This window comes from Triturus cristatus, chromosome 1_2 (assembly GCF_964204655.1).
Source record: "Triturus cristatus chromosome 1_2, aTriCri1.1, whole genome shotgun sequence".
Lineage (NCBI taxonomy): Eukaryota > Metazoa > Chordata > Amphibia > Caudata > Salamandridae > Triturus > Triturus cristatus.
In genome coordinates, this window is record NC_140580.1 from 491,940,937 (window position 1) to 491,955,929 (window position 14,993).

At 42.3% G+C, this 14,993-nt stretch overlaps 1 protein-coding gene across 1 annotated transcript in view; it reads left to right on the plus strand.

Moving 5' to 3' along the window:
* Positions 1–14,993, plus strand: part of C1_2H10orf143 (chromosome 1_2 C10orf143 homolog) — a 144,464-nt gene that overhangs the window by 46,128 nt on the left and 83,343 nt on the right. The window contains exon 2 of the mRNA XM_085606208.1: positions 4,708–4,793. Within this exon, the coding sequence (XP_085462334.1) occupies positions 4,719–4,793 (75 nt within the window). The 5' untranslated portion in view covers positions 4,708–4,718. The remainder of the gene's footprint in view (positions 1–4,707; positions 4,794–14,993) is intronic.

Sequence of the window (14,993 nt, forward strand, 5' to 3'; positions counted from 1 at the left end):
TATTTGTACAGTGGAAGACCCGGGTTGTCCTTTGAGAAACTAGAGTACATATTAAAATATTTATTCTGTACCATTAGTTTTGCGACCAGATACAAAAATAGTTCAAGCACTCTTTTTTTTTTTTATTTAAGAAATATATATTTATGAAAAGCCCAATTAATTTGTAAAGTTTGTGTTTTAATAAATATTTCAGAAAAGTTACTTTTAGTATGTTAGCTTTTTCCTTGCCTGTAGCTCCTGGTGACTAATATATGTTAGCTCTTCAGCAGCTGTCAATCAAGTGCTTGAACTCAATGATGCATGGAAACTGCCTCCAGAGTGAAGACATGGCCTTGTTTGGGAGAGTTGTTTTCATCGCCCATCAGGAAGACGGAGTGTGGTGGGCCCAGAAACTTAATTCACTTATATGGGGCCTGTTACAAATACTGGTCAGGTCACATGTGTAAAGGTACCAGCCTTTGTGTCATTGGTCAGGCTGGCACCAAAGCCAGTGGAAGGAAAGCTATCCTCAGACCTGGTTTTGAGTGACCACAGAAGGGGAGGGGGACTGCTCATTACTCTGGCCATACTTCTCTGTGCACCCAGAGGCTCTGCTCAAGGGGAGAAAGGCTTGCCCATCTTAGATTTGGGGAATAAGGTGTCTGTTGTTTTGTTTACAGCAGGGCAAAAGTGGGTAAGGCTTCCCCAGGGAAATGTTTACCCAATTGGTTAGGGAAGAGATAAGTGTCGCCCCACCCACTTGCTGGTGCCAGGCATAAATGTTGCATCTTCTCAGAACACTTTTTGGATCTGTTGAAGAACAGAAGGACTGAACCTGCTCACGCTTGTACCCAAGAGAAAGAAGTTAATCCAAGAGTCAGTTAGCTAACCTCCTGTGTGGCTACAGGCACACAAGAAACTGCAAAATTCAATTTCCGTTAAGTGCCCATCTGACAGTAGCAACTGAACCTGGATTGGACACCCCAAGAGTCCATAAATGCCTGCTCTGAGGTCCTGGGGGGCTTAGAAGTGAGCAATCTTGTGGTTCTTTGACCACCACAAGAAAGTCTGGAAACGTTTAAAAACTTTTCCTCCAGATCCCCAGTGAATCCCACCAGAAGAGATATCCAACTGACAGTCCCACAGCATTGAATTGGATTTCAACGTCATCCTCTTAAAGTTCAATGCACCCCCGAAAAACAACTAAATCCCATTCTGTGTTGGACTCAGAAAAGTTTCTGCGAGATTTCACCATAGTTCTGGAGCGTCAGTGGGACCAAGCCACGGTGAAGTGTACCATTTCATAAGTGACCATATTCAGAGATTATTCATATAAAAAATTGACCAAGTCCCATTCTGTGTTGGCTCTTAGAAGGAATGTCAAGACTTTTTTTTTTTTTTAAACTGTCAAAATCCCTTTTTACAGCAGGACTTGAAAACTTTTTTGACCTTTTTGATTTTTACCGGGACCAGTCCATGTGGTGTATCTGACGCGGGCTCCATCGTCTGTGGCTGAAATTGCACTGAGCTTCCACTGTATTTTTCTTGATTCTGATTTCACTTAAATCTTAATTGACATCTCCTGTTTCCCTTATTGGATATTTGCCTTTTTGTTGTCATTTTGCTTATTGCAGTTTTCTCTAGTTTCATGAGTTGAGGTGAGGTTTTTATTTTGTTGTCTCTTTGACATTTTAACTTTTTCTCTAAAGTTAGGCAAGTCTGCTCAATGCCACAGTTATCAAGGGTTTGAAATTTTTTATAGGATCTAACGGATAGTAACGTTATTGCTTGTGGTAAACTATCATCCATCACAATTAATAATTCACTTTATTACAAGTGTTAACGAAGCTTAAACTAAAATAAGTCTTTGACAGTATGCTTCCTAAGTCCAACTATTTATTGCACATTAACACAAAGTGAGTGAGAGAGTAGATATGCTTACTTATGTTTGTTACCGCTTGATCCCATCAGTGCAGTAGAAGAATTCCTGTTGAGAGGCTATGTGAATCCACCACTTCTGGATGAAGCTTATCACTACATTTGATAATTCTGTTACTTTTCAGTGACAGCAATTCTTAGGATATATGCTATGAGAACACAGGCAACCCAGGACCGGTATCGCACTTATTATGAGCTCATCAACCAGGACCTGGTTTGGTAGTTCAGACAGTACTGTTTCCTTTGGAGCAGAGTAAAAAGTGATTTGCATATAACTTGGTCCAATCTGAGGTGAAATGGTGTGCCAAATACGGATGGATTGGGATGCGACACCTGGTAATTACCAGTGACTAGGACTAATTTAAGCATTACATCCATCACTTTTTGTATACTTTAATGCATCGCCCTAAGTGGGATGGGTATGCCCAGGTGTGGGCCTAGCACACACTGTGTCACTGGAACCTAGATATAGCTGGCTAAGGAGCCCTAAGTAGGGTGAAACCGGCCCTGAGTTGCATGTGTTTCGGTTCAGGGAAGACCTCGCTTGGCAGTTATTGCTGGACTGTTCCCATTGAAGCAAGTTCAAGACTGAACTGCATATAGCTGGGTCCAAAGTGAGGGGTCATGTTGTGCAAAATAACAATCACTGAACTGGGATGCGGCCTGAGTAATTACCAGTGGCTGAGATCAATTCAGGCATTCCGTCCATTACTTTTATGTACAGCCTAAGAAACTATAGCTGCTGTGTTTGTGTTGTGCACTCTTAGGAAGATTGTTCTGTTCTTAGACCTTTGTTTAAAATACAACACATGAAATCTATATTGTAGATTAATAGGCTTCAGTCACCTTTGATTAACAATATGTCATCTAACTATGTAAAGTAAGTAGGCAGTCCAGCCATATTTGTCAGATTCTCTGGCTATTAACTCCAGAAAACTCTTTCTCAAACCGAGGCAATTAATGTATTTAAACCTTGTCTTTATCAGGTCATATCAGGAGTTAAAGTTACCAGAAAGATTTTGCATGTGTGGTGGTTCAGATTTGGGCACCGTTTCATGTAATGCTAAAGTGCCGACTTTTAGCGCAAAGGAGGTTGACATTAATGGCAAAATATGAGATTAATGAAAAATATTGCTGATGTGGAGGAGCAGAGTTCTTTTTTTATTATGTAGATAGTCTCCAAACGTTTGAGTACTGAGTGCTACTTCTGATCAGTGAAGATCGTGAGCTACTAAAAGGCCGACCAATTAGAGCACTGTTTACGGAGTCCCATCCCATTCAAGATCATAAATCTGTTTTAAGCAATACTTTGCATGGAGCTCAAAATTGTTACTGAAACAATAATAAAATTGCAGTTAATTTAAACTTATCAAAGAAAAGGGTACCGTTGGACCCTGGTGACACTGCACCAGCTGCACTATTGATCACAAGAAGAGCCCCTTTTCCAACTCCTTGATATTTGATTGAATAGTTAATGCATTCAGGATTGCATATGCGAATGCTAACTTTACGCTTCATTGGAGAATAAGAACATGTTTCAGATTTTAAGTTTGTTTTTATAAATAATTGCAAATTGTGTGTCAAGAAGTCACAGATTAAGGTTTGAGAATGTAGATGAGCATGTCTACTTGGGCCCCAGAAGAAAGTCGAATCTAAATTCGTGTTACTAAGGATGGCAGTTGTAAATTGTCCGTCAGACAGATGTACAATACCTAAACACCGCTTTTTGTTTTCCTCATAAATGTTCGCTATCTACCCATGAGATTCATAGTTGGTACCTGAGACAAGCCTTATTACAATATTAACCCACATATCACTACTACTCTTTTCCTTAAGAGATATGTGAAGATATCAACGTGCTCTAATAAACAACTTGAATATTCACCTAGCTCACAGATTGCTTTTGCAAGCATGCTTCTGGAGGTGACCACTTTAGAATCGTTTATTTTCCTGTGTCGAAATCTGCATTTGAACATGAAGAAAATTATTATGATCTCTGCAGCTACAAGTTCCTGAAATAAGCGAGTCCAAAAAAACACCTCTCCGTGTATTTTCTTTATATATTTAAAGTGTATAACATGACGGTTCTAACTGTATTTTTAAATGGTTTCCTCATTTTGCAATGTCAATTAATTTTTAAAAAATTACCTTTTGAATCTGGTAATTTATAAGATACATTGAGACATTTCTGTAGATAATAAAAATATATGTTAAATATGATTTTATCATTTCCTTGTATGTAACTGACAATAACCATTATTTTAAAATTGCGTAGTCTCATTCAGTGAGGAGCAACTGCTGAAAAAAAGAATTGGAAGACTAAAATGAAAAGAAAAATTAAGAAACAGTAACTTGTTCAATGTCTCCTAGTATTCTGGGGTATATAGTAAATACAATGGTCTACCCAAGGATTCGAACAGAAACCTCGGGTAATCGTATGCGTGTTAACAGTGGTTCCTGAAATCATTTAGTAAATTGATACAACGAGCAGATAAACCTTAGGAAAAAAAGACAAAACAGAAAATATTTATTTCCAAGAAGCGACTTCTATGAATAATGTTTAGTAGTCAAAACAACATGATGCCACGCCAGGGAGGATTGTGATAAAGAAGTGATAAGCTCTCGATGCTGGCACGTGACGCACAATAAAATAAACAATAAGTAACTATGCTGATAGCAAGAAAGGAAGATATGGGGTGGGGCACAGTCTAAGGTTGTTGCTGCAAATCTACTCGTGATGTTTTATTTTGTATGCACACAGTTTACTGGATATCATCTGCTCCGATTTAGATCATCCCAAAATGTCGGTGCAGATGGATTTCATGTGCTCACAGAAGCGCCGCATTGGGGAGCAAGCCGAGGGACATCCCATCCATGTAAGTGCAGTTATGTGGCCATTTTGTAGCATTAATGGTCTGCATCCTATGCAAGGACCTAGTCTCACTGTGTTTGTGTTATCGTTGCATTTCTAGGAATGTTTGGCACAGAATTTACACCCTCACCGTACGACTGTACGGGTATCAGTAAAGTATCGAAATATATTTACTTTCGATTGTGTTAGTTGTTCAGGGTCCGACGGAGTCAGAAAATAAACCCAGGCGCCAAATATAAAGTGGCCACCGTTACTGAATCAGAGAGCTAAAATAGTGACCCACATTTACAAATCATGGCAGTTTTACACTGGTAAAGGCATGCTGTGTAAGTGTTTTGCAAGGCATGTATTTCTGTTTGATGCAGGCAATGGTTGTGATAATAAAAGGGAAATCAACAGTAAACAAGAAGCTGACCATGCCAGCAGGTCTGGCTTTAAGGGAATGCTCAATGGCAGTGTGCATCATTACCAGCAAATAGCATGTGAATGGATATGGATTTGTGTGGAAGCAAAAAACTGAAGAATAATATCGATGTAGGTTAAAAGGTCAGGTGACAGTTGCACTGTTAAGCCAGACCGTAAGCATCCATATAGGTTAATGACTCCCCTCCTCCCATCTGCGCTGCTGCCAGAGAAAAACACCATAGATTATCTAGTTATTTAAGCCGCTTTAATAGCATTGTTATGTGTGTGTCCCTAAAAGTTCAAGTTCAGTCAGCTGGTTAAATGTGTGGAGGGCAAGCACTTTTGTTTGTAGAAGCACACAACTCTTCCCCTAAACGAATCATGTACTCCTGGCTCCCAACATGTGACCGCAACTCTTTTCAATTGAATCTGGCATAATTGTCTGCAACAGGTGTGCTGTCAAGCCAGACCACAAATACCACCATACTTTAAAACCTGCTCACACACTTACCTGTCCGAAAAGCCCTTCGTGCTTTGCCAGGTCGCCCTATAGGCCGCCCACCCCAGGGTGGATTTCAGGAGAGTTTTAAGATGTGTTTATTTTGAGTATTTCAGAAAACCTTAACGTGAAGGATCATTCAAGTTTATCCTGATATTAAAATCAGTAAATAGGCATCCGTCATTTTTATTGTATGAGCTCGGTTTCTATTTTGTAAGTCAAAAAAAGCACAAAATGCACATCTACCATTTTTTTCTTAATTTATTCTGCATAAAAGACATTCAGTATGCGATTGAAACATTGTATTGTCGATCCTGTAGTCTTCCCACGTGAAGGGCACCTATACCATCTTTTTAAAGTTATGTTTAGATTTAGAGGATTTTTTATTTATTATGTACTAAAACGTTAAAAAAGACAATTTTATCTAGCCCCTTTGTTTAATTTATTCTGTTGAGTTTGCCGATACAGATGCTTTCTCTGAATTCGAAAAGACTTCTCAGGTTGAATTCCAGTGCTTTCTCGGTTTCATTACAACATAATTGAAAGCACATTTTTCCATTCTGAATACAAGTTGTGTCCTGCAAAGCTTTTCCCCATTATTGGTGTTTCTGGTGGATGCCCTTTTGCAGTACATGGTCAGTGATTGGAGTCCATGTTTGCTGCCCTCCTAGGAGGCGATGGTCCGAGAGAAGATTTTGGAGTCCGTTTTTATTTGATTGGTTATGGAAGCTTAAATTAAAATGATTTTGGGTCTGTTTGGACAAAAGGATCCCCATCCTCTGATGATCACTTGTGTGACCCAGGAAGGCTTTTCTTGCTGTTGGATGGCAGTTAACCACCTAGGATGCTGCCCAGTAGAAAAGAGTGGGGCAAGATGGTACCCAAAAAGCTATCAGCAACCTGAGCACTGACGCAGCTACTGCCCTTCAATCCAGAAAAGATGAATGGCTGCCAAGTGTGATGAATGACATCTTGAGTATTACCTAGTAGAGACTAATTAATAAGAGCCGCTGATGCTAATGATGCCAAATAATGACCAAGCACTCTGCTCTTTACCGTTTGCTGGCTTACGTGGTGTACTTTCCATAAGCATTACTCAATCTACTGTCCCACAAACCGGCCTGCTTTATGGTGGGATTGCTGATCGTGATAGGAGCGTGTCCAGCCATTACTAATAGCGGGCAATCCTCCGAGTGAGGATGCCAGCTCGGCTCATAACGCAAATCTCCTCTGTCGGACTCCAGCATTAGGGAAGACAAGTGGAGCTACGGCTGGGGAACTTCCTTACTGAAGGAGTTCTTCTGACCAGCTCTTAAGTGCAAACAGGATGTTTTCTTAGTAGCAGCCACAGAAATGGAGAAGGAATTCAAATTAACGGACACACCCGTCTAACCCTCCTACATTTCAACCTTACTAATCAATGTATATATAGCACACCCTCAAAAGCTTTAATTATTCATACATATGTTTTGTTACAACTTTTCTTCTCCCCAATACATTTTCTTATACATTTTGTATGGACACATAAAAACTATTTGTACATTTTAACAAAAGCACATATCATGAAACTTCAATTTTGTAAAAAAAAAAAAAAATGACGTGCCAAACCAAACTCTGCAAATCCCAATAATGCATAAAACAAATAGGACACTTTACTCCACAGGCGTTTACAATGCGTGCCATTACCCCGCATTTTTTACCATGTGAAATCTTTTACAACGCAGGGCTTTACAACACAATCAATTACAACGTATTCCTCATTACAACGCAATTTACTATTCCTACTTCGCCGGAGCATTGCTGTGGGGAATGCGATGCAGTGGTTTGCGGTGTTAAGCCCTGTGTTGTGAAAGATTTTGTGGAGTAAAAAATGCGGGGTAATGGCATGCTTTGTAACACATTCCTGTTGAAGAATGTTTACCCATAAAACCAGCCCTACATGCTCACTTCATCACAATCCACACACCCCAAACATGACAACCAAACTGTCAACCCTGTACCCAACACTCTTGCAACCAGTAAAAACACAGCAGACTGTTATTATCTCACAGGTTAAAGAATGAAACAAACACCGCCTCAAAATAATCAACAATTGTTTCCACGGCTATGCAGTGACTGTGGCCATTGTATATTGTAGATAATTACACAGTTACTCCATTTTTTTTTTCGTTGACTGGCTATAAATATCTGCGCACGTTTCGGCGGAAACTCCATCACGAAATCCACTTGAAGTCGTCGCAAACTTATCTCCAAAAGACCTGCAGAGAACATAATACAAGATCCTTCTGAGCGTTAACAAAGAAACATGATCATATACTTCTTCACTTTAGAATGAGACTCCATCTGCTGTGAGAAAACTTATTGTTATTCATGCTTGGGCACGGCCCAACACCAAAAAGCACTCGGACAGATTGGTTGTAAGGGTGTCATACAGACATCCAAAAACAACTTTGTACTTCAAAGGACCCCAGATTTCAAATCGGCTCTGAAATTTAAGGTGGGGGCAAAATGGCCCAAAGCCTCCAAAAAATGAAAACAAAATATCACGAGGAGAGTAAGAGAACCAAACTCTATGTTCATTGACCAATACCTGGAAGTATAACGCGATTGAGTCACTTTGCTACTTAAATGGTTATCAGGTCTCTTTCAATAAAGCCTGAGAGGAGGGATAAAAAGAAAAGAATGCGGCCACGGGACTCAGACTTGCATAGAACAATTGAATGAGAGTGCATAGTGCTGAACTCAACGATGTCCTCTGCAGTCTGTTCAACACTGCACGATATATAAAACATAATCATACCACAACCGTATCTTGATGATGCCAACACGATTTCTTTAAATCCAGTCTAGCCAAACAGGCTTTTGCTCGAAAATAAACTCCCTGCCTGGATAACTAATGCCTCACATATCTGCTTATCCACCCTAGGACAATGCATTTTGGCAATAACATCCAGCTATTATGTTAAGCCAAATTCAAAAGGGCATGTATACAACCACTAAAAATCAAGCTAAGAGAGCCCGAACCTACCCAGATTTTATACTCTAAAATACTGGATGAGCTATCAAGAGCCCACACTTTTTTGAGCCCCCTTACCTGCAAATACAGCTACATGTCACGATCACTAACACTGAGTACCTTCAAGGAACTGGAAAGCTGCTCAAAGACCTCGCAGTTATATACCGTGCTAGCAGCACTCCCCTCGGGTGTGAGTGTGCCAGAAAACGAGTGGCCACAATGGAATGGGGCCAAAGAAGCAAAATGTAACTGCAGGCAGAGATTATACCGACATTATTCCCCCAGGGGAAGTAAAACAAAATGTTGTTCCGATATAAAGAGCATTAAGGGGACTGCCTCAACATTGTCATCGAGGTGAACGATGAAAAAGCACATTTCTCGGCTGTATATCCCTATGTGGCCTGCAGATATGGCAGCCATGTTTGAACATTGGTACACCTTCCATACTGCAGCAAAGATACAAAGTTATTCTTTCGAACATATATATATATCGTGACCACCCATCTATACATAGGATTCAAAGGGGCCTGGAACTCTCTTACAATACTGATGTCTACATATTGATTGAAAGCTAAACATTATAACCTTTTCTCCGGGCCAAAGGTGGCAGACGAGGGGAACTAGGTTGGTAACACTTGGTCTAAATGGTCCCATATGAGTGATCCAAAGGTCTGATCCTCTCATTCCAGAAATAAGGAAATAAACGGACTGCAGTGAAGAGGATAAACCATGCTGCCCATAAAATTGCAGGACTAGTCATATTTAATGACAGTCTCTCACTGGATCTCATCATTTAAACCTAACAGGTGCGTTTTAGAGTAAAGATCCAAAACACTTCGCTCAATTTGCGCAGGTCTGTGATATCTCTATAACTGGGGGCTACAATCTTCTCAAGAATAACCAGTGTATGTTATATGGGTGATGATCATTTTCCATACAGTAAAGGAGAAGGAATGATCCAGGTTGTGTGCCTGAATATCGTTGTCAGAAATATTGTCTTTATATCAATATTGTCCTAAATATAATTTATAAAATGGTCCCATTGACTGTCATTCGTGTGCTCACTTGGTCTCTCCCCCAGGGAGGAGAACAACACCCACTTTGGCTTACTTATTCCATCCAGCCAGTGCTGGCGTTTTATGGCTACGGTCGGCTACAGGGTGGATTCACGTGTTGCACAGAGTGTCTTGTACAAAAACCGCTGGAGAAGTGTAGAAGCATGGAGGAGATGTCAGATGTGGGGTACATATATAACACCATGGGAGAAAAATTGTCTGAGAAGGGCCCACGCCTGCCTTTCAAGTTACTGTAACACACACAGCTGGCGTGGTTTCCTTATGTTTGCAGCGTCTGGGGGAAATGCCAGAAGTGATTCAGACTATTCTGCTTGTTATTTTTCTAAAGATAGATGATTCTGTGTCTCCTACTCAGGATGGCAATTCCAAGAATTTGACATGGTGGGCTCACTCACCTAATGTGACCTGCTTCATCATAGGCCACCTTGTCCCACCATGGTCAGGTGATACTGCCAGGGCGGACTTAATCTCGGGTTGGGCTGTCCCGAAGGAAGTTCTTAGATATTACACATTTTCTCTGGATAACTCTGGTCCAGTTGCTAACTAAAAATACCTCTGGATGTACCACAAAAGTATCCTTTTTATTTACGTGCAACCCTGGGTATGATTTAAAAGATATCGTTGGGCAATCGTGGGGTATGGATCTGGCTATTATGAACCTTGCAGTATCCTAGGTTTAACTGACCTGTTTCTGCCCTTTCCTACAAGCCAAAAAGGTCTTGAGCATTCATCAGGGTTACTATTAACCTCCCTAGTTCTAACACCATATGAGGGGTAAGGGGTTCGTTAATAAAAGCAGAGAGAACCTACATCTCTGTAACTGATAACTTTAATCATGGAGACAAAAGAGAAAGATATTGCAGTAGCATCAATACTGTTAGTCTTGTTTCAAGTGTAAATATCCTGATTGTCATGCCTGCACACTTAACTTGTGGTTTGGCAGTCTGTCCCTAGCAGCTCTTATAAAAACAAGACCAATACATTTATTAAAATACAACCATGGTGGCACATGTGGGACAAATGTAGACTCGCGTAGGTAAAAAAGAAACTTGCCCTAAAATCAAAATTTATATATATAACTGAAACCTAAAAATGTATAAAATATTGCTTTAATAACAAAGCATAAAGAAAGCCAAATTGCATTAAACTAATTTAAAAATACACAATAATGTGCCTAAAAAATTGCAATAAAAAGATGCTGAATTAAAGAATTCCGGATCTCCACTAATGTTTTCAATGTTCCAAGAGTCACTAGAAACCATGTTGTTTTCAGCTTCTGCTGATGACTTTTCCGTTGGTGCCCCAATCGCATGTTCCAAAGAACAAGCATGGTCATGTCCAAACCAATCGGCAATCGCTGAAGATGTGACAGCCAGTAGTGCATGCGCAGAGGATGTGCCAGGACCTGAAAATCCAAGATCCGAGGCATCCAAAGAAGGCTCATAATATGCATTTTGCAGAAATGGCAATTGCATAGGGTATCTCTAAAAGTGGATTATTAACTAACCCGTTAGCAGTTCCACATCTGTAGATTGTATGGGTTGCATTCTAATGCAGATTTTCAAGGCACAGGCAAAAGGGCACAACAAACAGCTGAACACAATGTAACCATACAGGTCCAAAGGACAAGAACCAGTTGTCATTCAGTTCCTTAGGTAAGGGCGTGCAGAAGTACTGTATCATACAGACATGACACATCAGTACATGTGGTAGTGCTAGTCCCATTTGGCTTTGGCACTGTACAGCCATTGCGTAGCAGCAAAAATAGAAGCAGGATTGCAACAATCAGAAATCGAATTAACGGTATGCCTCCAAAGGCACTGAAAAACGGCTAGCGTCTAAAAGATGGAATCACTCTGAAGACAGTCTGGAAAGTACTAACATACCCAGGTCCAGTCGGTTTGAAAAAATGTACTATTCCCGCAGTATTTGAAGCATTAAATATGTGGTGCACCAGTTCTCCCGAGTGTTGTTGGAGGTTAGTGCGTTGTAGGGATTGTATTTCAGAAGAGTACTTTGCAACTTAAAGATCAAACGTCTCTCTTGCAGACGTTAAAGAAACTTTCTACTGAAATAATAAGGCTTTCAATCTACTCGGACTATCCGCTCAAATTAAAAATCAAAATTGAAGGCCAACCAGGTACTCCTCCAACTGTACGAGCCAGTGGAAAAAAGCTAATTTGTACTACAGGTCACAACCCCGGTAACAGTCACCACATAGGGTACACCCAGTATCAGCCTTGGTCTTTCAACGTTAAGGTTCACATTAAAAATCGGACTATCCGCTCAAATTAAAAATCAAAATTGAAGGCCAACCAGGCACTCCTCCAACTGTACGAGCCAGTGGAAAAAAGCTAATTTGTACTACAGGTCACAACCCCGGTAACAGTCACCACATAGGGTACACCCAGTATCAGCCTTGGTCTTTCAACGTTAAGGTTCACATTAAAAATCGAAATTGAAGGTCAAACAGTCACTCCTCTAGCTGTATGAGCCTGTGGAAAAAGCACATTCATACAACAGGTCACATCCCTGGAAACCTGCCCCACATTGGTTACTCTTGGTTAACCCCGGGTACAGAACTCTGCTACGCCAGCAGAGTATGTAGAGCTTTGCCAACTCCGTTGGGAACGAGGAGTTTAGCAAAAAACTCACTCAGCGACGTAGCGGAGTTTGCCCTGCCACCCACCCACCCTGAGGAGACTCACTGCCGCAGGCTTTCTTGCTTACCTGGTCACGCCTGTGCTTCCGTGCCCTGCCTGGGCTGTCCTCCTCCTGGCTGTCTCTAGTCCTCTCCACTCCAGGCTCGTGCGACTCCACCGACTCTGTCACTCTTGGGAGGACTGTTCATGCGCAGTCCTCCCAAGAGTTGCGTAGAGCATAGGAGTTTCGTTTTGCCTGGTGAGTCGGACGAGCCTGGAGTGGAGAGAGGAGACAGGAGACAGCCAGGAGGACAGCTAGGACAGGGCACAGAAGTACCGGCGTGACCAGCGGTGGCCTCCGGGTCAGTGGCAGCAGGGGCTCAGCGGAGCAGAGCGGAATTCCATTGAGTTTTTAGTCAACTCAGTGGAATTCCGCCAACTCTGCCCACCCTGGCTCTTGGTCTCATCCTACAGCAACCTTGGTCATTCAACATCACTTAACTTCCATTGGAAAGTAATCTCAATGCCAGACTGTTAGACCTTGCATCTTTTGGTGTGATTTCCCCTTTCTTTTTGCTTCTGACCCCCTGTTTTATTTCTACTGTGTGCTGCATTTTATTTTTGCTGGTTTTAGGACTCTAGGCACTTAACCACTGACGACCAGGTCTAAAATGAAAGTGCTCGCTGTGTAAATTGTATTGGTGATTGGTGTAGCCTTGATTGGCATATTTGATTTAATAGTAAGTCGCAATTAAAATGCACCAGGTGTGCCGAGGGCCTATAAATAAAATGCTACTCCTGGGCCTGCAGGACTGATTGTGCCACCCACATGAGTAGTTCTGCAAACATGTCTCAGACCTGCCACTGGAGTGTCTGTGAGTGCAGTTTAAAACTGCCATTTCGACCTGGCATGTGCACCCACTTGCCAGGCCCAAACCTTCCCTTTTACTCTGTATGTGCCACCCCTAAGGTAAGCTCAAGGCAGCCCCATTGACAGGGTGCAGTGTATTTAATTTTAGTTTATTTTTCACTATTGTAGGATAACATGGGGATTGCCTTGAAATATCTTGAGTGTAATTTTTAATTGGGAGCAAAGAGAAATTACAGAGTTTGGGGTCTCTGAACTCACAATTTAAAAATACATCTTTTGGTGAAGTTGGTTTTTAATTTGCCTTCTGCATCCGGCTTTCAAGGTTCTCAAAGGGCTTGTGTGTCTTTGCCTCCTGTTAAGAAGCTTCAGGGCCTTCATCTACCAGTGCCTCGGCTCTTTTGTCAAGTAGTACCAAATCAAGTTCCTGGGCCTTTGGATGTGTAACCCGGTGATATAATGAGAAAATCCACATATCGAAACCCAGCGGCTGTTTTCTTGACGCATTGCTGCACAAGATCGATGCATCACCACTGCTTGCCTGAAGCATGATTCTCGATCGACTATGGCGTTCACCGCAGGACCCAGCGCGCTGTCGCAGAGCGTCAGAAAAGTCGCTGCAGCGCATTTGTGACACCTGCTCAGAATCCGCCGCAGCACCTGGTTGGCGACTGTGGAATCGACATAGCACCTGCCTTGCAGCTGGTAAATCTGCGCAGCGCCTGCATCGGCGCAGTCTCCTCGATGCAGCATGTCTGGATTTTTGACGCATCATCCCCAGACACCGGTACTTTGACACCGCGTCGCAGTAAGGATCCGAGGCCACTTTTCCAGAAGCCGACGCAACACCTTCCCTTCTAGTAAGGAAACGTACGCATCATATTCCTTTCCAGCAAGGAAACCGATCCATCACCTCCCCTGGTAGTAAGGAACCAGTGCATTACCTCCCCTGCTTAGCAGTAATGAACCAACGCATCCCCTCCCCTGACAGCAAGGAACCAACGCAACAGCCCCCCTGTGTAGTAAGGAACCAACGCATCGAATTGCTTTCACGGCGCCTCACCTCCCCTGTGCCTTGCACAGTCTTTGTTTTTTGATGCATCAAAGTTACTTTCTTGCTTAAACCAACGCATCCATTGATTTTGATGGACTGAACTTGCGTAATCTTTTAAAAGTGACCGGCTCCGATTCTTCCTGTCCCGGCTGTGTCCGAGCTCAGTTCCGGGGATGCGAGCGGGCCCCGTCAGGAACAAGCAGCTGCTATTTGGACCTCTTGTCTAAACCTTTGGAGGAGACTAGTTTACCGGGAGGAAGACGCTTGATTCTAAACCTACCACCATTCCTAGCCGCCTGGGGTGAGAGACAGTGCAATCTGCCTGAAGGACTCGTGGTCTGTGGCTAAAAGGGTGCAGCAGGGCTGCGAGCGTCTCAGCAGGGACTCCATCTCCCAGGAGTCCCTGCCAGACCGACTGCCAACACCTGGTCCGCTCTCCCTGTTGCTCCGCCCACGGCCGCCCGAGAGGATTACAGACACCTGCCTGCCCTGCTTCAGTGGGACCTCTTGTCTAAACCTTTGGAGGAGACTAATTGTGTAAAAGTTGGTAAAACACTGCTCGTCACACCAGCAAGTTGCCCCAAAGGACTGTGGTAAATGTAGTGGCGACGGCGGGTACGCCTATGCCACGATGTGTAAAAAGA